Below are 26125 nucleotides of genomic sequence, written 5' to 3'. Positions count from 1 at the left end.
GGAGTTTCGATCTTTAGATGTTTGGAAGAAAAACCTAGAAGGAAAAGCTGCTCAATTGCAATCCAATCTTCAGGCACTTTTCTGTGTCACAGCCAGATGCCTATTTCAGTCCCGGGCAATTTTAACGCTTTCCTCCTCAGGTGCAGTTGAGATCGATGCAGGCAGTGTTGATATTTCTTTCTTTTTTTTTTTTTTTTAATTTTTTTATTTTTTAAAGATTTTATTTATTCATCAGAGACAGAGAGAGAGGCAGAGGGAGAAGCAGGCTCCCCACTGAGCAGGGAGCCCGATGCGGGACTCGATCCCAGGACCCTGGGATCATGACCTGAGCTGAAGGCAGACGCTTAACCATCTGAGCCACCCAGGCGCCCAGCAGTGTTGATATTTCTAATCTCCCCTTTGTCCTGTCCTGCCGTGGGTTTCACGCTTCACACGGTCCACGCACTTTCCACCATTCCAGTGGATGGCTTAAAAGAAAAGCCAACTAAGGTTTCAAAGTGGGGCTCTAACACTGAGATAAGAAAGAGGGTTTTGCCAGCTTTGGGGATCAGAATGCCAATTTCCACTCTATTTCAGACTATTAGTCCCTCGAGGCCCGGGAGCGAGGCGCGTTTCTGCACTGCCCCAATACTTAGAACAGAACAGTGCACACGGCAAGCCTTGGCAAATATTCTGTACTATTATTATCCGGCAAGAAGGACGTGTGACATGTGTGGGGTGTTTCTACAGTTTCAAAAGTGCTTCCAGGAGCACTGCCCAGAACCCTCAACTCTCTGACCTACGTAAAGATTGTTCCTTCTGCTCTCCAGGATCAGAGGGTTTGGCTGGTACATGGGAAGTCCCATGAGGACTTAAAGGGAGGTCTGGAAGTGAGAACCCAGGCGTCCCACAGCCTTCTCCCCCTGCAAAACCACCAGTAAATGGTGTCTTCAGCTGTGGCAGTTCGGCCTTGTGAACAGCCTATTCCTTTCCTGACACATCTCGGGAGAAAGGAGTTTCTTAGCACTGTTGCTCAAACAACGGGAGATCGGATGATACTTTATACACACGCTGGAACCTGGCGCCGACACGGATGTAAGTTCCCTTAGCATTTCAACTCGCTTAACGTTAAACCTTTTCAACACCGTAAACATTTTCTCAAAAATTCCAGGGCATTCTCAGCTGTGTTCCTTCCCTGCCTAGGGAGGTGGTCCAGAAACCTAACATTGTTAACAAGAGAACCAAGGTGTCCTGCCTGGCACACCAGTCAGGGTCCTGTGTCAAAATCAAAGTCAGGCGTTAACGGGCTGGGCTAGGGCCCTCGGCCACAGGGTGCAGAGAAGTCAAGGGCCTGAACTTGGCTGCAGGAGGCCGCTGGTGCAGCCACTCGGGAACCCGAGAGCTTTGGGGCTCGGGCATTTCCTCTGAAGACCGGTCCCCCGTCCACACCGCCTGTGCCGGGACGCGACTGAGAAGCAGTGAACAGAGAGTTTTGTTTGTGAATTTTCTGTGTGGGAAGTAAAGGTATGGATCCTGAACACATGCAAAACAAAACAAAACACAAAACCTTCCACATTTTTAAAGGAATGTAGAAATTAACAAAATGGAGCTCAAATGTCAGTGTGGAGAGGTGGACAGCACTGGAATGAGAAGGAATAAGGACATGGGGGGGGGCGGTCTCTTCTAACAGAACAGTTTTGATTTAGAAATAGGACAAAGTCACTGCTTAAATACCTTTATTATTTTTTTAAAAATTATTTGGACATTGATAGCTCTGCAAAATACTTCTCCCATCCCAAACCCTCAAACCCTTTCCACATGTCCTCCCTAAAGGAACAAAATAGTCATACTTTGTGCCCATTCAAATCTAATTTTTAAAAACATGTAAGATTCAAAATCAAATATTTTTCCTTTCCCAGAACTTGTTAGTAATTTTAAACCACAATGCAACATACTTAATGGCATTTTTTTAAAAATTAGCTTATCAGACTATTTTATGAGGAAAAAAAAAAAACACCCCTCCATTCAAGGCCTTAGAATATAAATTCCCTGTTTCTGAAAGCAAAAGACATTGAAAAGCCCCTTTGCTCCCCCGGAGTTTGTGATTTCCACGTTGCCAACAGAACCAGCACACAGAGGGGACTTTCTACTTCACATTAGGCATTGCTTACTTTTGGACTGCAGCTGAAATGCTGTATAGTTTGAAAGGATGGGCGGGATAGTTCCAGCACAGAAGAGACAAGGCTGGAAGCGCAGAATGGAAGCTTTCTGAGCAAAGAAGGGCCGGATCCCTAAGATCCCACCTCACGGCAGGTTGGTTTGGAGTGCAGGAAGACGGTAGAAAATCTGCAACCTGCACGGATTTCTTACCAGTGAACACAAGCATCAACCAAACTATTGCACACAGTACCAGAGGCACGTAAACCACGGAGAAGGGTCAGGAAAGGATCACCACAGATGGGGGATGGGGACGCAGAGAAAAGAAAAGAGTTGATGTTGATTGGGAATTACTAAGAGGAGGTGGGCAGAATAATGCCTTCCCTGTCCTCAGCCGGGCAGATGTTTATGCAAACAAATCTTCATTGCAGATGCGCCCGAAAGATCTAGCAAAGGTATCACTTCTTCATTTTCCCCAATACAACTGGTACACTTCATTACCTCGCTAAGGAAAAAAAAAAAAAGGAAGGAAGAAATCCTACAACAGAACCTGGCCCGTCTGGCTAGCTGAACAGCAGCAATGTTTGCAAATGTCCTTTCCTGCCCGCTCGACTGACCTACTGACCTCCAGAGCCACACGGACGGGGTCCTGATGAGCTCCAGGGGGTGAGCTCGCCCCTCGGGTTCCGAGTGGGGCCACTAGGCTTCAAGGAGCTTGCAAAATGCAGACGAGACTGATGAGCTTGGTGTGAGAAGGGAACGGGGGGGTGGGGGGGGATGGATGGCTCGTGTAGCCCAGGGAAGCCAGCACGGTCGCCCACTGTCTCCTCTACTCACGTGACGCCCACCAGCCACACGGAGGCCGTGTGAGCGCGGTCTCCTCGGTACCGTGCCATTGGCTGGTGTGACCAGAGCCAGCCATGCGACGGCTTGAAGTTTCAGAATAAAACACCGGGCTCAGCTCCGCCAATGGATGTGAATCCTTTTTCCACTGCAGTCACTGGGGCAACGTTCTGGGGGCTCCAAGATCCTGGGCTCCCTAGATGGGTCGGTCTCCCCTCCGTCCAAAGCCTTAGGACTACACCGCCTCGGTGTCCCGGCGCCCTCTGACTAGTTTCCCACGTATCTCTCCTTTAAGGCTTCCCCGACATTCAGTCTCAGTCCTGTACAGTACATAGGTCGTCAAAAGGAAAGTCACTTTTTAAGAATACACCATGTCCCTAACGCTCATCTAGACCGAAGGGCCACGTGTTTTCTCACACCGACCCTCGAAAGGCAGCTTTCAGCCTGTTTTGCTCCTGTGGGTTATAGCTCTCTCCCTCCTGTATTCTGAGCAAGTCTCGTAAACCACCAGCCGATGCGACGCCCCAACTGATACCAACCTATTCGGCTTTTTAAAACGTTAAAAAACAACAACAACCCCCCCCAAACCACACCCCGCCCACACACACCCACACACACACTTTGGCACGTGAGCCTTGAGTTATTCGAGCGTGTTCACGTTCCCACCCCCTCCCCCGTCCCAACATTTCAGAGTCGCTGTTTCAGGAGAACGACGGGCCCCGTCTGCTTTCGATGGAGAAGGTCATCTCGGAGCACTGCTGTCGTGAGTAGCAAAAGGAGGAGGTACAAATGCTAAACTGGCCCCCAAAACAGCTCTCAGGTTTAGCACTAGAATGGATGCAATGCTGCAAAACTTTTGTACCAGGATGACTAGTTTGAAACTGCTGGTTGATTAAATATACATTTACATATAGATATAGGTATAAAAATTACTAAGTCAACATTTGCTGTTTTCAATGTGAAAACGATAAAATGTAATTCTGAATAATTGTGCATTTGCCATAGGGTCCTTGTTAAAGGGACCATAAAAATAATTTTGTAATAAAAAAACTCTTTTTTTTTTTCTTTTCTCCTTTTTTTTTTTTTTTTTTTTAAGTTTAGTATTGCCCTCAAGTTCAAAAAGTTTGGAGCAAACGTGCTGAGTAAAGCAGGATTGGAATCTGTTCCTGCCAGGGATCCGGAAGCCTTAAATTCAGTGATCCCTGATGGTGGGCCCAGGGGAAACCTGCCAGCCACTGACTAACGCGGCAGGGCTGGGCAGCGCCAGGTGACCCCGTGAAGCAGCCTCTGCCTCCCGTTTCATTGGCGGATGCTGCTGCAGCGCCCTAATTCCCTGCACAGAGCTCGGGGCAGGGGGGGCACACGTGTGCTGGGGCTCTGCCTTCTCTTGAGCTACCAGACTAAGCAACTGGGGGTGGGGAAGGGGGGCAGCGCGCAGGGCTGGGGCCTGGACAGAGACCACTGAGCACCAAGGCTGAGGGTGACTGGGGGGCGCTGACCTTCTACTTGGTTGGAGGTGGGGATGGAGGGAGGAATGGGCCTTTCGGTGATACAGAAGTTAGCTGTGCAGCAAGGAAAAGTGCATTTAAGGTAGCTTAAAAACAGATTAAGACCAAACTGCCTCAGAGAGGGAGGAAGAACAGAGAACACTCCCTCCGCCTGCCTGCTGGTTGGCCATGCTCCTTGGATTCTGTGGGTTAACATTCATGCCTTCTGATGCGAATCTGCTCGTGAAGAAACAGGAACACACGTTCTCCTGGTTCTGGCAGGTACACAATTTTCTTGGCAAAGTTCTTTTTTTTTTTTTTTTTTTTGCCAAGTTCAGTTTTATTTAGTTCCTGCTCTGAACCGCTGTCACCGGAATTCGTAGATGGGTGCGCTGTGTTCAGGAACATGCGTTAGGTTGAGGGACTGATACCTGCAGTGTGGGGAGAGAGAGAAAACGGGAGGCGGTCTAAGCAGCCTGAAAACCAAAGAGAGGTGCAGAACCCCCTCCCTACCACCGGAGCACCCGGCGAGCCCCAGGCTGGAACCGGATTGCAGGTGCAGCTCAGACCTCTTCGGCTGCACCACGTTTGGTTCTCTTTCTGGTTCTTTGGTTAATCCTCCTGAGCTCTGTGTAAGAGGAGCTGCTTTTAGGTCTCGTGCTCTGACCATGAGGCAGTTATGGTATGTCTTATGAAAGGAGAGGCAGAGTAAGCTCTGGGAGAAGATGCGGACCGAAACCCTGGGCCCTGGGCCTCATCCTCGCCCTCCACTCTGCCTCTCTCTGACATCTAGCACCTCAGCTGCTCCGGGAACGTCAGGCTGGAACATCCTCAGGACTGCATGGGGAGCATAGGCACTCCCCACTTCTCACGGAATACAGAGACTTCCCAGCTAACCCCGAAGCTTACGTTACCATTCACCTTCATTTTCTCGCCTCCCTAGACATGGCTACGAGGCTTGAGAACATCAGAGTTCTGAGGTGTTTGTTTTTGCCCCGTTGGTAGGTGCTCTGAGGAGTTAAGCAGATAAAGGAGAAACAGAGGCGGGGACAATCCACACACAGGGATGATAACCCCCCCCGGGGGACAATCAGAGTACATGGGGTAGATGCTAGCTCTCCCCTTACTTGTTTCACGTGGGCATGAGGAGGAGCACAGGAAAAAGCAGTTTATTTCTCACCCCAAAAAAATTTAAAAAAGAAAAATCAAGATAATGCATCAGCCATCAGAATATGCAAATCAAAACCATGAGACCCCACTTCATAACCACAAGAGTAGCTATAATTGTAAAGACATCGTAACAAGCGTTGGGGAGGATGTCGAGAAACTGGAACCCTGGTGCATCACACACTTTGGCAGTTCCTTAAAAAGTCAGAGAATGACCATAGGACCCAGCAATTCCACTCCCGGGTATATGCCCGAAGGAATTAAAGCAGAAACTCAAACAGATACTTATACAATCAGCAGCATTAACCACAATAGGCAGAAGGTGGAAATAACCCATCAACTGATGAATGGATAAATAAATAAATAAATAAAATGTGGTACAGCAGTCCCCCCTTATCTGTGGTGGATACGTTCAAGTACCCCCAGTGGATGCCAAAAACTGTGCATAGTACTGAACCCTACAGACGCTATGTGCGTAAACTTGTGATAAAGTAAAACTTATAAGTTAGGCACAGTAAGAGATGAACAACAATAACTAATAATAAAACAGAATAGTTATAACAATATTGGGCAATAAAAGTTACGTGAATGTGGTCTCTGTCTCAAAAGACCTTCTTGTGCTGTAGTCTCACCCTTCCTGCTGTGAGGATGGGAGGTGAGAACATGCCTGCGTGAGGAGATGAGGTGAGGTGAGTGAGGCAGGCATGTGACCGAGTGCTGGGCCACCCCGACTACCATCCGCTTCTGGACTACGGCTGACCGCGGATAACTGAAACAGTGGAAGGCAAAACCGCAGATAAGGAGGGGCTACTGTACATCCATACCACGGAAAATTATTCAGCAATAAAAACGAAGGGCTGATCCATGCTGCCACATGGCCGAACCTTCTGAACATTAGGCTGAGGGTAAGAAACCTAACACAAAGGAGCTTCATAGTGTGTGTGGTTCCCTTTATAGAAAACATCCAGAATAGGCATGTCTGTATAGAAGTCGGTTAGTAGCTGGCTGCCTCGGGCTAGGAGGGGATGGGGCTAAGGGGAACAGGGTTTCTCGTGGTGGTGGTGGGAGCATTTAAAATTGATTGGGGTGATGACCGCACAACCGTGAATATTCAGGATGACCGAACTGTATGCTTTCAATGAGCAAATTGTATGGTATGTGAATTCGCTCAATAAAGCTGTTATTTAAAAAAGGATATAACAGATTTTAAACACTCCTTTGAAAACAGAGCAATTACTGAAACCCTGGTTTCAGCAACTGTGGCTCTCGGGGAGCGGAGACTGCTCTGAGCCCAAGGGCATTTATTTGCAGATATCATTCTGCTGCCACTGAACAAGGAACTTGAGTCAAGCCAGGGAAGCATCACTCGCAAGTCACCGAACTATAAAACATCTGGAAGGGAATACGGTGTTTCTACGTTCGGAGAGGAAATCAGGTTTTTGTGATAGGGTTCCTTCTTCAGGTACAGCAAGGTGCTTGGAGCAGCAGTGATGGGGCAGGAGAGTCCCCAGAAAGGTGAGAAAAGCTATCGCTTGCGGTGGCACTCAGTCCTTCACCTCAGATGAAACACAGGGCAGGACCGTCAGCTCCCATGGGGACCCCGGTCACTAGACTGAGATCAAGAGTGGGTAGGGCCGGCATCTAAGGGATGTGACCACAAAATTAGAAAGGCTGCTAACAGCAAAACTCACCCTGTCCATAGCTGGAGCTTACACTGTAGTTACTGATTAAATGTGGGAGGAAATACAAGAGCAGCCAAGGTTGGGAGAAACACTGCTGATAATACAGAACTGCTTGCAAGCTTTGAGCAGTGAGTTCCTTTATTGAGCACTTTGGTTTCATCTTATTTACTCTGTTCTGTGGTTAGGGATAGGAGCCCCTCCATGGGCAGCTGAGATCATTCAAAGAGGCCCTCCACATGCAGATAGAGCATAAAAGCTACGCAGAGACAGGGGGAGAGGTTTTCTTTTGGATTCGGCAAGCGAAGGGAGAGCCCGGGCTGCAAGCCGCCGCCCCCTTCGCCTCTGGGGTGCCTTACCATTCTGAACTCCTATGGTAATAGTAGCCTTCTATGGAGGCTGCCGACTTCTGGAAGCAGATGTAATAGAACCCAGCAAAGGAGGCACCGCTGATGTCTTTGATCGTGTGATCTGGGACCAGGAACTGTTCCTGCACACAGATGGAGGAGGTCAGTAACAGACGGCGTGCTCCAGCCACGTCTGGGGCTCCCCGTTAGCCTTCAGGTGGTTCTCGGGTTCCAGTGTCACATGGCCTTGCCCAGGCTTGCTGGACGACGGCGGACATCTGCGTTTCAACCCCATCTGTCGACAGCATTCTAGATAACTAACGCAGTAGCCTGTGTCTTGAGCTCACTGAGATCGGCAATGAAGAGGTTCTACGGTCCACACGTCTTGAAAATGAATCGATACCTACCTACCTTTCAGAGCCCACAGACAGAACGACTCAGGAAGAGGAAGTTTCTGCTCCACCCCAGGAACTGGTGCTGGGTTCCTGATTGCCTCTGCCTTCTGAGGGCAGACCAAGCACCAACTGCCCCCGTAACAGCTCCTCAAAAAGCTCGACACCTCATCCACAGCCATCAGAACGGTACTATTCTTGCTCGGGCGCCTTGGGAAGAGGCGAGCTTATGATCTCTGGCTACGGCCAAGCTGAAAGGCTACATCTGGGCACCTACTCTTCCAGGAAGATGAGGTCAGTGGCCTCACGGCCCCAAGAGGTCCACTGAGAGCCCATAGTGAGTCACACTGAGAAGGTCTTTGGAGACCAAACAACTCCACTGTTTTGTTTTGTTTTTTTAAGACACTCTCCGTCCCTTTCTTCAACCTCTGAAATGCTAGTTTTTAAAAATTAATTTTAAAATTAGGACCTTGCAAGATACTTCCTTTAGTACTTTATTAGCTGGCACGTTTCCAAACACCAGACAGCAAGCTCACGAGGGCGGACTCAGCTTTTACTCTTTGCACCTGGCCAGCATCTCTGCAAAAAGTGACGACCCCCGCCCCCAACCCCAAATTATTAGCCATACAAACTAAAGATTGGGAATAACTCCTCTAAATGACTCGCTTGCATGAAAGCTGGCAAGGTTTCAAGATAAAACAGCTTTTTCCTGCAGACTGGGGACCAGGGGTTGGAAGTGGGTGTCCGTTCACAAAGTGATGTCACAAACCCACTTCATGATTTTGCTAGCCTGCGGCTGGAACACAGTAAATACCAGGCTATCAAAAGAGGGAACACAAAAGCCCTGTCAGCCCAAAGCCAATCTCGCGAGTCCAGCCAGATGGAGTTCTCGGAGGGCTGCTGAGTGGAAAACCCAAATTCCATTCCTGGTCCCTCATTTCCTGCCAGAGGGAACCAGACAAGCTGAGACGGCACTGAAGCTTGGCTAGGACGTGGTGAGGGAAGAGCCACTTAAACGCGGGCTCTCGGCTGAGAATAGGAAATGACGGGGCCCAACTCTGGTCCTCCTCTGAGTCCAGAGAACACCGGGGGTGACTCAACCTGGAGAGTCGAAGGTGCTGAGGGCGACCACACCACCCCCGCCCCCAGCCATGAATTTATCTGCTAACCACCAAATGGCGTCACCAAAGACAAACCGTCTTGCATGGCAGCAGTTGGCCAGTGTGGCCTGGAGCCGTGCCTGCTTTTTATGAGCGTGTAAAGGCACTCCACGGAGACAAACCGTAATGAACCACTGGACCCGGGGAGCAGGAGGGGTGCTGGATAGAATGCAGGCTCTGGCTGGGCCGGGACCTTACCTTCCACCTCATGAAGACATAATCCCCATTCTTCAGCTCTTCATAATCAAAGTCATCTGAATTAAATGATTTTGCATACTGATAAAAAGCCAGAAACTTGCCCTGAAAGCAAAAAAATTGAGCATGAGGACCAATCGACGGAGGGGGAGGCTGGGGTCACCACTGCCCTTCTGCGCCCAGCAGCAAGCACCTTCGCAAAGGTGTGATGGCTGCTGGATGCGCCCACAAGAGCAGCAAATGCTGAGGATTGGGGAAGGGAGCCTGAGGTCCCCACCAGTGAACTCGGGCCTGGCCTCCAGCCGAGGCACCATGGGGCTACGCCTGCCTAGTTAATGTGGTCCAGGGAAAGGCCCGGGGCTGGGAACGGATGAGATTCCGGGAGCCTTTTCTCAGAACACCTTACGCCTTTTCTCAGAACACCTTACCACAAGCAAAGCCAGGAAGGATTAGCGAGAAGATCTCTATAAGTGAATCAACATGAGCCATGCAGAATAACTTAGAGCCAGCACATCACCCCGAAGGGAGAGAGGGGTTTACTAAAGCGGGGTCCTCTGACACAGGAATGTGGCTTGGGGCCAGCCAGTGAAGTAGAAACAGGAAATGGGTAATATATGATTAAGTCCTTTTAAAAAAGGAGACCAGAAATAGGTTACAAAACTGTGTCTCCTGATCCTGTTTTTGTAAAAAAAAAAAAAAAGAAAGAAAGAAGGAAAAAAGGTTAATATCTGTTTTAACTTTGGGTATTGTTATTATAGATGTTTTTTTCCCTTTGCTTTTCTGTTTACTCAAATATTTAAAAATAAGTATGCATTATTTTATAAAAAATAAAGTTTAAGATACAGAGGTATTAACTCAGAACTTGTCACATGTATATCTCTATTCTAACTGGATTAAGTATATAGAATCTTGACTTTAGGGTACCACCATGATACCAACTTTAAATATCACTCAGGAAAACTTGAAGGTGAAAAACAATGTCTCTGATTCCAATTTACAGGCAGTCCTGGTTTTATTGTACTTCACTTTATTGCTCTTTGCAGATATTGCATTTTTTAAAAAAGATTTATTTATTTATTTGTCAGGGTGGCAGAGGGAGAGGGAGAGAGAAACTCAAGCAGACTCCACGCTGAGCGTGGAACCCAATGTGGGGCTCGATCTCATGACCCTGAGATCACGACCTGAGCCGAAACCAAGAGTTGGATGCTTAACCAACTGAGCCACGTAGGCGCCCCCAGATAGTGCTTTTTTTTTTTTTTATAAATTGAAGGTTCGTGGCAACCCTGTGTCGAGTAAGTCGATTGGCACAATTTTTCCAACAGCATTTGCTCACCTTGTGTCTCTGTGTCACATTTTGGTAATCCTCGCAACGTTTCAAACTTTTTCATTACTCTTGTATCTGTTATGGTGATCTGTGATCTAATGCCATTGTTTTGGGGCACCACAAACTGCCCCCATATAAGATAGGAAACTTCATCAATAAATGTCTGTGTTCTCACTGCTCCACTGACTGGCCATCCCCCATCTCTCTCCCTCTCCTCAGGCCTCCCTCTTCCCTGAGACACAGCAATATTGAAATGAGGCCAAGTAATAACCCTACAACGGCCTGTGAATGTTCAAGAGAAAGGAAGAGTCCTATGTCTCTCACTTGAAATCAAAAGCTAGAAATGATTGAGCTTAGTGAGGAAGACCTCTCAGAAGCTGAGAAAGGGCTGAAAGCGAGGCATCTTGGCCCAGTGAGCCAAGTTGTGAATGCAAAGGAAAAGTTCTTGAAGGAAAGGAAAAGTGCCACTCCAGTGAACACATGAATGATAACAAAGCAGGCTTTGATGTGGAGAAAGGTTTAGTGGTCTGGAGAGAAGGTCAAACCAGCCCCAACATTCCCTTAAGCCAAAGCCTAACGCAGAGCAAGGCCCTAACTCCCTTCAATTCTGTGAAGGCTGAGAGGTGAAGAAGCTGCAGAAGAAGAGTCTGAAGCTAGCAGAGGTTGGTTCAGGAGGATTGAGGAAAGAAGCCGTCTCCATAACGCAAATGTGCAGGGTGAAGCAGCAAGTGCTGATGTAGAAGCTGCAGCGAGTTCTCCAGAAGATTCTAGATCTTCATTAAGATAATGAATACGCCACACTAAACAACTACACTACACCAAATAACAGATTTTCAGCGTAGATGAAACAGCGTGGTATTGGACGAAGATGCCATCTAGAACTTCTATAGCTAGAGAGGAGCAGTCAATGTCTGGCTTCAAAGCTTCAAAGGTCAGGCTGACTCTCTTGCTAGGGGCTCATGCAGCTGGTGACTTTAAGTTGAAGCCAATGCTCATTGACCATTCTGAGAATCCTAGGACCCTTAGGAATTATGCTAAATCTACTCTGCCCGTGCTCTAAAAATGGACCAAAGTCTGGATGACAACACATCTGTTTATAACATGATTTACTCAATATTTAAAGCCCAACATTGAGACTTCTCAGAAAACAAGATTCCTTTCAAAATATTGTTTGGGGGTGGGGGGATGGGGTAGCCAGGTGATGGATATTAAGGAGGGCACATGTTGTGATGAGCACTGGGTGTTACACGCAACTAATGAATCACTGAACGCTACATCAGAAACTAATGATGTACTATACAGTAGCCAACTGAACATAATAAAAAAAGATATTATTGTTCATTAACAATGCACCTTGTCATCCAAGAGCTCCGATGGAGATGGACAGTGAGATTTATGTTGTGATCAGGCCTGCTAATACAACGTCCACTCTGCAGCCCATGGATCAGGGAGTCATTTCAACTTTCAAGTCTTCTTATTTAAGAAATACATTTCATAAGACTGTAGCTGCCATAGATAGTGACTCCTCTGATGGGGCTGGACAAAGTAAATCGAAGACCTTCTGGAAAGGATTCGTCATTCTAGGTGCCATTAGGAATATTTGTTGATTCGTGGGAAGAGCTCGAAATATCAACATGAACAGGAGTTTGGAAGAAGTCGATTCCAACCCTAGATGACTTTGAGGGGTTCAAGACTTCAGTGAAGGAAGTCACTGAAGATGTGGTGGAAAGAGCAAGAGAACTAGAAGCAGAAGTGGAGCCTGAACATGGGACCAAATGGCTGCAATCTCATGATAAAACTTGAACGGATGGGGCGCCTGGGTGGCTCAGTTGGTTAAGCGACTGCCTTCAGCTCAGGTCATGATCCTGGAGTCCCGGGATCGAGTCCCACATCGGGCTCCCTGCTCAGCAGGGGGTCTGCTTCTCCTCTGCCCTCTTCCCTCTCGTGCTCTCTGTCTCTCATTCTCTCTCTCTCAAATAAATAAATAAAATCTTTAAAAAAAAACAAAACAAAACACTTGAACAGATGAGGAGCTGCTTCTCATGGATGAGCCAAGAATGTGGTTTCTTGGGATAAAAATCTACTCCTTGTGAAGATGCTGTGAGGATTGTTGAAATGACAACAAAGGATTTAGAATATCACCTGAACCTAGTTGATAAAGCAGCAGCAGGGTTTGAGAGGATGGATTCCAATTTGGAAAGAAGTTCTACTGGGGCCAAAATGCTATCAAACAGCACCTCTTGCTACAGAGAAATCGTTTGTGAAACAAAGAGCCGATCAATGTGGTCAACTTCATTGTTGTCTTATTTTGAGAAATTGCCACTGCCACCTGAACCTCCGGCAACCACCCCCGAGATCAGTCAGCAGCCATCGACACTGAGGCAAGACCCTCCACCAGCAAAAAGATTAGGATTCGCTGAAAGCTTAGAGGATGCTGAGCATTTTTTTAGTAATAAAGTATTTTAAAATTAAGGTGTGTACATGTTGTTTTAGACCTAATGCTACTGCACCCTTCATAGACTACAGTATCACATAAACATAAGTTTTATGTGCACTGGGAAACCAAAAAAATTCTTTTGACTCACTTTATTGCAATATTCACTTTATTGCGGTGGTCTGGAACGGAAGCCGCAGTATCTCCGGGGCATGCATGTATCAGGCACTTCGAGTCCCTGACAAACAGGGATCCCACATGGGATTCTGGGACTCCGGAGTGGGCTGGGAAAGTTATGGGAAACTGAGTACTGCAAAGGTGACCGGACTGCTGAATGAGGAAGGGCCCAGAGGCCAAGCTCCTCATCCTACCATATCAAGGGTGGCCTTCTTTGTCCTTCTGTCACTCAAAATATTTCAATTCAGCCTAACAAAGGAGAACCAGATATTTTCTGTTCTGGTGGAAGTCTGGAACACTACCAGTTGGTTTCCAGGTATTTGATTTGCAGCAGACCTAGCTTAGAATTGACTTTTCACTGAGTCTCAAAGACCTTGCTTTTTTTGTAGAACCAATTTGAGATGGAAAACCAAGTTGGATGGAAGACAGGCTGTGGTTCAGTACAAGGAAGAGCTTTCCCGCTGGGACCATCCAAGAGAGAAAGGAGCCATCTTGTGAGGCTTCGAGCAGCATGGGAAGAGCCGGCATCGGGCAGGGTGGGACAGATGGCAGCTGGGAGCCCTCCAACTCTGCTCCCTGATGCTGGTACCACCGTGCCCCACGCGAGCTCCCCAACCGAGCAGCCTAAGAGACTCAGATCTTGTTCATTCCTTCGTAAGATACACACACAAATGACTGACTTTCGGTGTCCATTTGCGACAACAGGCAAAACATGTAGCTTACAAAAAATGGTTTTAAAAGCTCAAGTTTAAATTTAATTAATTAAATAATTTAAAGTAATTGAAACTCAGCATCTGAAAGATGTTCCTTTCCTATCTCAGGTGGAAAACATTAACAAGCAAAGCAGCTAATCTACTGTGAGGTTAACTAGGACGAGGGTCTATAATAGGGAGTCCTGTCCAAGGACTATTGTGCCAGAATCAGGAGAGAGCTTGAACAGCCAGGTGAGAGGGGCAGTGGGAAGCATCTAGAGTCTTCATTACTGACGCAATCACTTCGGGTGGGTTTAGAGGGTGAGCACATTAGACTTCTTCCGTGTTAAACCAAAATTCATCGGAGCGCCTGGCTAGCTCAGTCGGTGGAGTGTGTGGCTCTTGATCTCAGGGCTGCAGGTTCGAGCCCCACATTGGATGTACTTAAAGATAAAATCTTAAAAAAAACTAAAAACTAAAAAAATAATAATAAAATAAACCAAAATTCATCATTGCCATGGTCAACTAAGTCAGAAGGCTATTATGATAGGTTGAGAAATGGATTTTTGAAGACCAATCCATTGAGTTGTGTGAAAGCCAATGAAAAGACTTGAGGACAGTGACTCTAAGTTGTCTCAAAATGTTCACTACTGGTGAGTGAGAACACATCCCCCACTTGACAGTTAAAAGTGGGGGAACTGGAATTTTCAGTGGCATCCTGATGATGCTGAAGTTGAGTCTGGAGCTGGGTGAGAAGCCCCCCGCCCCCCCGGGGCTCTCCCCATACAGAGATGCCAGCAGGAGAAGCAGCTTTCTAGAAACTGCATCTCCACCTCATGCTAACCCTGAAGACAGAGGCCACTGCTTTATGTTTCACAGGGCTCCCCCACATACAGGAGATGAGAAGGAAGAGTGGACAGGTGGACAGGACAGGGGACAGTGATAAGACCCCGAGAGCTAAGTTCCTTGGCTTTCCAGCAGTGCCTGGGGGGCCCAGAGGAGACAAATATCTACTCACCCAGTGTTTCCGATCAACGTCTTCATCTGCGTCCCACTTCCGCGTTAAGAAAGGGTGTTTTTTGCTGATTATTTCTCCTTCAAAAAAGGTCGTAAGGGTTGGATACTCCTATGGGAAAAATCCAAATATCAAAATAAGATGTCAAAAAAGAGTTTTTACCTTTCCCAAAGGAAAAATCAACCTGGTTTTAACTTCTTCCCGGGACTCTGAAAAAATGATCACACTGCTAAGCAATGACCCAAACTGAGTTAGGTCCAGTGATCTGCTAATGGCTGCAGAGTCAACGTGAATTGAAGGTGCTCAGAGAGTCTCTTGGACTTTATGGAGTTTGCCGGAAGCAGAGAACCCTTCTTCGACTTCACTTGTTACATACTGATCACTCAGAAAAGAATTTAGACAAGTAAATTCTGGGTATTCTAGGATACAAAGCAGATAGTAACTAAGTAGATGTTACTTTCCAAGGAAAACACCCAAAGATGCTCCCAAATCACAGCGTTCACAGCTAAGTCTCCCTCACGCCACGGCCTGGCCACTGGTTCTCAAACTAGCTCAGTCATTTGTCTCTTTTGTGCCCATTCTTCAGGTTTCCAGGGGTGGGTTTTTGGGTTTGGGGTTTTTTTTTTGCAGAATACCTTGGTGTATTAGGATACATTTATTATATGAACTAAGGCCATCTACACTAAGGAAAATATATGTAAATCACATCCGCAATGGAAAATCACCACAACAGAAACACATGGGGAAAAAATAAGCTGTCATCCTAACTGGGTGCTTAGAATACTCTTGTCAATTTTATTTGCTATTTGTTCACCTGCTAATAAGGAGGCACCAAAGATTGTGAAAGAAACTAATGGAAGAAAAAGTTAGCACTGGAAGAAGTTTACCATTTCTCTGCATTTGTAAAAAACCAACCAACTGATCGACCAACCGGACGACCCCTCAGCCCAGCCTGCCAGCCCCTGGTGTTTCTTGGAAACGTGTAATGATGGTCACTGGCCTGGCAAACTGTGGATTACAGCCCTAACGTCCCTGGGACCACAGAGGTACCACTTTCTGTTTCAGGCCCTATGTAGGCCCCTCTTATTCTGCGTCAAACATCTACACGTGTTTAAAGTAAATCTGTTCCAATGGCTTTGCTCCGTCTCTCAGTTTGACCTGCCACGTAGCTGGGGCCGCCCCTAGCAGATACTGCCATGCTGGTTCAGCAGCTACCAGGAAACAGCACAGCCACGGGCCCTCCACTCTGGACTGGCCTGCTTCACTACACACCACGGAGGCCGTCTGTGGTCTTAACAGTGAACTCTAAAATATATAGCACCCTCCCCGCCAAACCACAACCCCTTTCCCCAACTCGGGGGCTGGGTTCCTCGTACAGACATTTACATATACAGAGTGAAGAAATTAAAGGGAAGTTTCCTAAATGGAAACCTGATTTTAAAGGTATAAACTAGGGGCGTCTGGCTGGCTCAGTCAGTAGAAATGTGACTCTTGATCTCAGGGTCATGAGTTTGAGCCCCACATTGGGTGTCGAGAGTACTTAAAAATAAATAAATAAGTAAGTAAATAAATACATACATAAATAAATAGGGGTGCCTGGGTGGCTCAGTCAGTTAAGTGTCTGCTCAGGTCAGGTGGAACCCCGCATCAGGCTCCCTACTCAGTGCGGAGCCTGCTTCTCCCTCTCTCTGTCCCTCCCTGTTCATGTGTGCTCTCTCCCTCTCTCTCTCATAAATAGATAAAATCTTTTAAAACTAAATAAATAAATAAAATAAAAGTTTAAACTAAATTACGCTGATCTGTTTTAGGAAGAACTACTAAGGGAGAAAGTTCTGTATCAGTTAGTACCTGACTTGAGATTTTAAATGGAAAGCTATACGTATGGATTTTCTGAGGTTTGAACTTTAACATTTTTTTTAAAACTTCCACAAAAAAGATAGAAAAGAAGAAAATGATAAAGTGGTCCTCTTACAATACAAAGAAGATACTTATGGCTCAAATCGCACGTTTTCCTAATGAACTGACTCTGCACTGAAAACGTTTCAGGCACTAGATCAGGGTGACTGCAAGGTACCCCCAAGCTCTGAGAATTAAAATAAAAGAAATACTGCCTGATGAATGAGAGTCAATAGGTACAGAAGTTACCAAAAAGATGAAATCTCTCTCAGGGCAGGACCAGGAAATTCAAGCACTTGACTGTAGCCAGACTGGCGGTAATTTTTAGAGCCAGAGGAAAAACTCTATCTGCAGGAGGGACATCAGGAAAACGAGTCAGAGAGGAAGAGACGTAGCCAGCAAGCCCCACCCCCAAAGCAGGCGAGGGCTTCCTACAGTGGGTCTAGCTGCTGTTAGCCATTTAGGTTGTCCAAATCACTCCCCACACGGATTCCAGGCCCACCAAAAACTCTCCGGTGATGGGTCTGGCTTTCCATGTAGACCCACCTCCTGGGGGATTAACACCCAATTGGCTACTAAGTCAGAGGGAACTTCTGAACATGCACGTACCTCATTTTAGAAATGAGTAAACGAGCACTCCTGTGTATACATCAGTCTCGGTGAGTTTGGTTAGTATGACCTATCTCCTTGGTTCAGACAAGTCTAGCCCAACCTCGGCAGAAGCTTCCAAATCCATCTAGTGAGTGAGTGGAGGGCCGGGCCATGGCTCCCTGAAGGCTGGGCTCCTAGGCCCTGTGCCAGCTGCAGGGCCTCCCTAGAAATGTCCCCTCTCTCCACTGGTGCCTGGCTCAGAATTGCAAAGAAAATGTTACCTGACACCCATTCTTCACAATTCTGGGATTTCATTTCCAGAAGGCACAGAAACTTTTTAAAAACTGTGCTTGTTTGTGAACGTGAGATAGCTAAGAGACAAAAATTACCTCCAATTTAATAGTTCATTTTCTTTATTGGAGGCACAAGGGAGACTAAGGCTAAAACCCAATCATTTAAATGATTTTATTAAAATAAATCACATATGTGATATTTTCACAACTATTAATGGAAAAGCAAACAAACCCAAATAGCTGTATTTTATAATACAGGTAATAAAGTCATTCAGAGAATCCTCACCCTTTTTTGGCATTTCAGTGATTATGTATAGTGTTGGATTTAGAATTTAAAGATTTTATTTATCTGACAGAGAGAGAGCAAGCGAGAGAGAGCACACACAGGGTGAGTGGCGGGCAGAGGGAGAGGGAGAAGCAGACTCCCCGCTGAGCAGGGAGCCTGATGCGGGGCTCGATCCCAGGACCCTGGGATCATGACCTGAGCCGAAGGCAGACGCTTAACCATCTGAGCCACCCAGGCGCCCCCATTTCAGGATTCTTAATGCTACTTGCTGTTTCCGTGCAGCTTCCTATGACCAGCGTGGCTGGTTTTAGGGTCAGTAGTAGCATTCCACATGACAGATTCTGTTGGTTTCCTCATGAAGCCAAATGTTTATGTTCTGCCTTCAGTAGGTACATCTGGCTGCCTATGGGTTGAGCATATTCTGTGTGTTTCCTGCTACCGTAAATTCAAAGGCTGGAATCCTTTATTCTGCTCTCATTTTCTACCCCTTCTCTACTGGATAAGTTTCTGGAGGCAGGAACAGGTTACCTTTTCATCTCAACAACAAACTTCACAGACAATTCTCAAACTTCTAATAGAGAAGTGGGAGAACCAGAGCGAATCAAAGAGACGGAAACAGTTGTTTCAAGACGGGGGATTTTCAGGGCCTTCGTTAGTATCCCTCAATTTGTATCACACTGGAGTCCCCTCTTGCTCTTACATTGTTTCCTCCCCTCTAGAGTAAGGCCCTGGAGTAGACAGCGCAGGTTTATTCTATTCTATTCTATTCTTTTTATTGATTAGCCAAGTCTAGTTGACGCCACCATTACGCGGGTTTCGGGTCAGTGTAGTGATTCGACAACGCTACACGTTGGTATTTATCAGATTCGGGGACTTAACTACTTTCATTTACACCACAGTGGTAGCAGAGTGGGTATTTTTCATTCTCATTTTACAGATGAGGAAAGGGAAAGGAAAGCTCACAGCGCGAGCAAGGGGCAAAGCAAGGATGTCCTCCCGGCCCTCTCTAAGCCTCGGTGGACCTGCGCCGTTGAGACCGAGAGGAATGATCAGGCCAACGGGGCCCGGCAGCCAGGTCAGGCCCAGGCCCTCATGGAGGAGTTAGGCGGCCAGCTCCGTCCCCTCCTTCCTCTTCCTATTTACTCACTAGCAGGGAAAGAAAGGATGCTCTTTCTTGCTTTCCATATTCCCAGGAGTTCTGAGATTCAAAAAGTTGGTTCAGAGAAAGGAAAACAGCCTACATTTCCATAGCAGCTCCTTGAGCTACGAACTAGATGATCACCTTTCATTGTTCCAGTGAGCTAAGGGGTTTAAGGGATGCCAAAGACTTCAGTTCTGGAATGATTCATGCGTATCCCAGAAACCACTAAACTTATGACAACAGGTAGCCATATTCCTACTCTATTTTTTTCCCCACCAAAGGATTAAAAAGAAAATCAACAATGTTGGTAACATTGTGACTTATTTATAAACTTTAAAGTTTTGTGCATCCGTACACTTTCCAACAGGGCACATCAAAACTACATGCTTTGTGTGTGAAGTACAATAACAACACTTCTCAGGGCGCTTTAATCAGGCCTCAGGGTCAACGCTCCTGGCCCTTCACACCCTGAGAATGCCAGGCATGCGGCCCACCATCTAGTTCTAGTTCATTTGAAGGAGTGCTTACCTCAGTAAGGCCTTTTATCTTCAGGTATCCACAAAGGTAAGAGTTCCCTGTGTCCACATGCTGGAAAGAAAGGACACACAATCTTGTTACAAATGGAGGAAGCCCTGGGAGACAAGCTGGGGGTACTGTGGAAATCCATGCGTCCTGAGGTCACACGCCAGGCGGGCTAAGGGAGGCCTGGATGTTGGTGCCCGCCGAGCTTGGCCAGGGCTCACCGGCCTTTGAGACCTTCGTGAGTCCTCCCTACCCACGGGCCTGTTCAGACGAAGCAAGCTGATCCCAGGACCCTCTCAACCTCCTTCAGCTGAGTATCTTGAGACCGAAGCGCCTTTCTGGAGCAGCGAGCTTGCTCAACACAGGCCTCCCGCGGGTCTCAGAAGTGTACCCCTCACCTATATTTACACTATGCACAATCCTGCATTAGTTCTTTATGAAATGGGCAGCATATTCACGAAAGGCATCGTATGAAGACTGCTCGAGTAAAAATTTCAGTTATGAACCAAAATGCTGACCCTAGATCGGAATATATCGTTAAGTGTTCACTCTGCCCACTTCACAGACAAATGCCTGTATTTCTTGGTGAAGAGTTGGGAGGCTAAAATAAACAGGGGTAACAGGCATGGGAGATTTTGAGGCTGAGTATCCACCAATTATGGGCTGCTGAGACACTGCAGGGTGCCTACCCAACATCCAATTTCCTACTTTTCCATGCTGCCAGGGCCCAGATCCTGTTCTGGCACCCACCCTGGCCCCTACAAGACCTGGTCAGCCCTGATGGATCCAAGGCAGATGCGTGCCCCTGTCCCCTTGTGAGTCATCGGTTTAGGAGTGAGTGACCCAGTTCTGACCAATCAAATATGTGTGTCAGTCTCCTGGGTGTCTCTGGGCAAGATGCTGGCTTTTGAGGAGGCCCTCTTTCTTCCCTTGGTGGTGGCAGGACTTGCACATGGTGCCCAGGCCCATGGCAGCCATCTAGAGACCATGAGGACAAACAGGCCGGGAAATGCCAAGGATGGCAGCAGAGAAACATGGAAGGAAATGGGGCTCCTGAATGAGCCAATCTGGAACCAAGCCACCTCCAAGCTTCTTGTAATCTGAGATGCTGGATGCACTCATTCTTTTTTTTTTTTTTTTTTTAAATATTTTTATTTATTTATTTGACAGAGAGAGACACAACGAGAGAGGGAACACAAGCAGGGAGAGTGGGAGAGGGAGAAGCAGGCCTCCCGCCGAGCAGGGAGCCTGATGCGGGGCTCGATCCCAGGACCCCAGGATCATGACCTGAGCCGAAGGCAGACACTTAACGACTGAGCCACCCAGGCGCCCCTGGATTCACTCATTCTTTAATTTGAAGTGGGTATGGTTACTTGCAGCTGAGTGCACCCGGACTGACACATTTCACCCAAATCTACACAGATCGATCCTGAAGAGGCAGATTTTCACATTTCACGATAAATTGGGCTCCCTTACAAAGCAGACCCCTGGAATGAAAGCAAACCCAAGTACAATGCTACTGCGGCATGTTGAGATTTTAACACATTAAGTGAGGTCTCATTTTAAGCGACTAGGAAAGTTTTGTGGTATTTATCAGATTCGGGGACTTAACTCCTGTCATGTACACCAGAAATCAAACACTCAGGCAATCCTTAAAAACTGTAATGAACACAATCGGCCAGATGAGGTCAGCACCAAAGCAAACGGGCTTCAATGAAGCTGAAATGCTCCCACGGTTTGGTGCTGGTGACAAAGGTCCACGTAAAAACTGCCAAAACACTTAAAATATCCTCATCGGCTGGCCTTGGCGCTGGATGTGATCTAAAGTGGCTGATCTGCACTAACATGGTTCAGCAGAGAACTTTATTTAAAGGACACACAGCTCTAACCTGAGGCCTTAAATTTCATGTATGCGATTCTCACTGAATTCAATATAGTTTGGCGTTTCACAACGGCTGGAAACGGTATCAGGTGGCCAGGATACCTGCTAATAAGATTAAAAACTGAACTGGAAGTTGGCTAACATTTTGCATAGATTATCACACGCTCAAGAATCACAATTTCAATTTGGCCTCTGTTCAACCATGTGTCTCTCCCATTCTGCCCAAACTCATCTCCATGACGGTTGGTGAACTCAAATACGCTACAATGCAGAGAACTTGAACCGAACGCCAGGCCAGCATCTCGATGAGAAGGATAGCAAGGCAAATGTTTAGCAAGAAAGTCTCAGAGCACAGCTGTGTCCAACAGCTGCTCTTTCTAGTACCCCCTCACTGTGACCCTGGCCTTCACTTTGGTCTTGGCTCCTTGGATGGCAGAGAACAAACAGAATAGTTACAGTAACGGCAACAAGGAAAACCCAGCCGGAATCTCATGAAGGTCTGGGGAACTCTCTAAACTGGAAATTAAAAAAAAAAAAAAAAGTGCTCCAGAAAGCCCATGAAAAGAGGTGCAACATCGTCAGTCATTAAGAAGATTCTAATCAGGGCGCCTGGGTGGCTCAGTCTTTAAGCGTCTGCCTGTGGCTCAGGTCATGATCCCAGGGTCCTGGGATCGAGGCCCGCATCAGGCTCCCTGCTCCACGGGAAGCCTGCTTCTCCCTCTCCCACTCCCCCGGCTTGTGTTCCCTCTCTCGCTATCTCTCTCTCTGTCAAATAAAAAAATTAAAAAAAAAAAAATAAATTAAAAAAAAAAAAAAAAGAAGATTCTAATCAAAACCACAATGAGATACCACTTCACACCCACTACTAGCATGACTGCGATCAAAAAGAGAGGCAATAAGTTGCAAGTGTCCACAAGGCTGTGGAGAAACTGGACCCTCATACGCAGCTGGTGGGAATGAAAAATGGGGTAGGCGCTTTGGAAATCGGTGTGGCAATTCCTCAAAATGGTAAGCATAGAGCTGCCAGAGGACCCAGGATTCCACTCCCAGGTATCTACTCAGGAGGCATGAAGATATGTCCACATAAAAGCTCATACAGTAATGTTCACGGCATCATTACTCACAATAGCCCCAAAGTGGAAACCACCCAAATATTCACCGACTGCTCAAAGGATCAACAAAATGCTATATATCCATACAATGGATTATTATGCAACAATAAAAAATAACGAAGCACGGCCACTCGCTATGACGTGGGCGAACCTGGAAAATGTGACGCTCGGCGACAGAAGCTAGACATAAAAGGTCCCATATTGTATGACTCCATGTATATGAAATGGCCAGAATAAGCAAATCTTAGGGAAAATAAAATGAGTGGTTGCTGAGAGTTGGGGAGGGGTGACGACTAAGGGGTGGGGTTTCTCTCTGGGGTGATGAAAGGGTGCTAAAATTAGTTTGCAGTGATGCTTACCCAACTCTGTGAATATACTAAAAAATAATGACTTGCACACCTTCAGTGGGTGAATTGCATGGTATGTGAATTATATCTCAATAAAGCTGTTAGGAAAAAAAGCAAGCAAGCAGCAAAGAGGCTGAGATATATTCTAAGAAGGCTGAGTCCAAGAAACTGGTCCCGGCTGAAAAACCAGGGTGACGATGGGGCAATTCACATGCCACTGACTGTCTCAATGATGAACAAACAGCTCACCAATCCAGATGTAGGGCAGCATTCCTGGGCATGACCATGGCTCCCACCAGCAGACATCCTACTGAAGTTTCTGCCAGGCTTCTGCTCTGGGCTGCCCTGAGACCAGTCAGTCCTGCACCAACTCAATCACCACTTCTACTGGTTCACAAGGAAATGGGCACCTGACAGGACGTCAGAAACAACACACCAATGACAGAAGGGGGGAGTTGCTGAAGAAGCCAAAGATGACTTCTCTTTGACACTTAGCGACCCTGCCAGGAGTCCCCTACCACATCAGAAACCGTCAAATTAAACAATGGGCACAAATTCGAGATCATTCCAAACATGACCCACACCAAGATCTCACTGCCAGAATTTTATGATGTTGCCCCCCACAAAAAAAAGAAAGAAAAAGCAAAAGCCTTTACCTTCATACTAAACTCTCACGTTTTAAACAAAAGAGAAGAGGGGTCACCACATTAGGCATATAATTATGAAGACTGAGTGAATCAGTCACAACAGTTTTCCAGTTATAATACATACCACGGCTCATGAAAGTTAAGTTTATAGACCAAAGATACAATTAACATGAAGATGCAGTTTTCCCAACCGAAAAAAGATGAAACTATTGATTGCCCCAAAACAGTGAGAAAAAAGAGGTTAATGATGCTCTGCTGTTGGCAGAAAGAAAATGTATCCCCATTGTCTTTTGGGTGGGAGACCTACTTGCTCAGAAGAGAGGCTGTTCAAGATTTAACATTTTTAAAGAGCTGAGGGCACATAAGGCAAAGACACATCTTAGGTTCTGTCCTCACACATGGGAGAGGTAAGGTGGCACACTAGGTCCTCAAAGCTTCTGTAAGGCCTTTCAAGGGGGAGGAAGACAGCCTAGGAGGTGGGGCATCAGGCTAAGGAAAAAAAGGGGCAAAGGGAGGAGGAAAGTGGGTCCTGAGGCAGGCAAGAGTAGCTACACAGGAAGGTTTTGCAAGGAAGGGAGAGAAGGAGTATGAACTACTGTTGATCTCTGACTGGGAAAAAAATGTCAAGTGTGTTACTATTTGCATGAGAGGGGTGAGATGCAGAAAAGAGCCAGAGTAGGTAAAGCTGCAGCTCCAAAGCTATCAGGGGCTGGCAGCAGGTACTTAGAAATCCAGGTCAAATGGGCGGGGGGGGGAGGTACACAGAAAGCAAGAAAATACCGTGTGAGAGATAATACTGGGTGAGTTCGATTTCCCAGCACATGGGTATCAGAGACTGGGAGGAAGCCCTGGCAGTATAGATAAAAGTTAAGAACACAGAAAGAGGGTCCCCTGGAGCCAAGGAGGAGGAAGATGAAGGTATGGGTTGGGGAGGTAGGCCAGGGAGACTGGGAGGGGACTGGAAGTGGCCAGAGAATGGAGGTAGGGAGCACAGAGGAGGCTTGGGGCTGGGGGCAGCTGGGTGCCTGGGCCAGGAAGAGACTGGGGCAGCTCCGAGGGCGGGGGGGGGGGCAGGCAAGATCCCAACGGACTGGGAGGAGCTCCACCCAGCAGCACCCAGGATGTGAGTGCCTGGTCTTCAGAGAGTAAGTACCAAAGGCTAGGAATCAGTTGTGGGTTGAGGAGGCTCTCAGGGCTCAGGGGCTAATGGAGGGAGTGTGATCCCAGGTCGGAGGGGACTAACTAGGCTCTCCCAAGGAAGAAATCCTGGGAGGAGGGCCCCAGGGTTTGAGGATCCCTGGGACAGAGGAGAGGGGAGGGGAGGAGGGCTGTCTCAGGTCTGGGATAATTTGACATGGGCCCAGCCACGGGTAGAGTCCCGAGTCAGGAGAAACCAATGGAGAGTTCTTCAGGGTCTGAGAGGGACTGGAGGGAGAGCTGATCTCGGGGCGACAGGTCCTGGGGAGGAAGGACTCAGGTCTGAGGGTGGCCAGTCACAGGGGGCTTCCGGATCCCAGCCAGGCCGGTCACCGTCTGGGAGAGTGTTCAGGGTCGGCCAGGAGCCGCTCACGACAGGCTCCGGTGTGAGGGGCAGGTCAGGGATGGGGCTTGGAGAGTGTGAGACACCAGCTGGGCAGGTCCCGGGCGGTGAAGCGCCTGGTGCAGGAGGCCCGGCGGCGAGGGCCTGGTCCGCGGCTGCGGGCTCGAGGAGCCGGGGGCGGGCACGGCCCGTGAGCGCCGCGAGGAGGCCCTCGGGCCCCGGCCCGACCCGGCCCGGCGCTCACCTGCAGCACCACCTCTACGTCGTACGAGTTCCCCTTGCTCTTCTGGTGGCCGCGGAACTTGGAGCCGCTGTAGAGCAGGCTGGTGGCCACGCCGGGCTGCTGGGTGTTGATGGGCGGCGGCGGGATGAGCGAGGCCGCGGAGGCGGCCGAGGCACCGGCCGGCGGGGGACACTCGGTGCGGACCGGCATCGCGGGGTCCCCCGGAGCCAGGGCTGGGGGGAGGGGGGAGAGGAACCGCCGCCGCCGCGCGGGAGCCGAGGGGGGGTGGCAGGGAGGGAGGGGCCGGGGCGCGCACGCGCGGGGTGGGGGCGGAGGGGGGCCCACCCGCCCGCTGCCTGCGGACCAAGCGCTCCGGCTGCCACCGGGACCCCGGGACCTGCGAGCAGGGCCTCCCTGTCCTGAGCTGAGTCCCCCTCCCCACTTGCCCTCGCACACACACCACCTTTTCGATTGGCTCAGGCACGCCGGGGGGGGCGGGAACAGGCTCACGCGGCGCTTCCACCCATTGGCGGGCGGATAAAACACGTGGCGGGGTGTGCGAGGGGCCCTCTGGGACTTGTAGTCTTCTTCCCGAGG

General features: G+C 48.0%; 1 protein-coding gene across 1 annotated transcript; it reads right to left on the bottom strand.

Moving 5' to 3' along the window:
• Window positions 1-1698: 1698 nt before the first annotated feature.
• GID4 (GID complex subunit 4 homolog) lies at window positions 1699-26003 on the bottom strand. Its single transcript, XM_081805619.1, has 6 exons — window positions 25550-26003; window positions 19784-19843; window positions 15052-15159; window positions 9410-9511; window positions 7672-7802; window positions 1699-4897 (listed from the first exon to the last, which is right to left on the bottom strand). Exons 1-6 carry the CDS (start codon window positions 25736-25738, stop codon window positions 4834-4836), a joined length of 654 nt encoding a protein of 217 aa, XP_081661745.1. The 5' UTR covers window positions 25739-26003; the 3' UTR covers window positions 1699-4833.
• Window positions 26004-26125: the final 122 nt, after the last annotated feature.

The sequence above is a fragment of the Leptonychotes weddellii genome, chromosome 15 (genome assembly GCF_054177405.1).
Source record: "Leptonychotes weddellii isolate Sample4059 chromosome 15, ASM5417740v2, whole genome shotgun sequence".
NCBI classification, from domain to species: Eukaryota; Metazoa; Chordata; class Mammalia; order Carnivora; family Phocidae; genus Leptonychotes; species Leptonychotes weddellii.
The sequence above is the reverse complement of the archived record's forward strand: the minus strand, read 5'-3'. Positions and strand labels throughout refer to the sequence as shown.

Coding starts and splice junctions, on each gene's coding strand:
- GID4 (XM_081805619.1), bottom strand. CDS start 25,738: ATGCCGGTCCGCACCGAGTGTCCCCCGCCGGCCGGTGCCTCGGCCGCC. Junction 15,160..19,783: donor AGATAAAAGGCCTTACTGAG/GTAAGCACTCCT, acceptor TTTTTCCCATAG/GAGTATCCAACCCTTACGAC. Junction 4,898..7,671: donor TACCATAGGAGTTCAGAATG/GTAAGGCACCCC, acceptor CCCACACTGCAG/GTATCAGTCCCTCAACCTAA.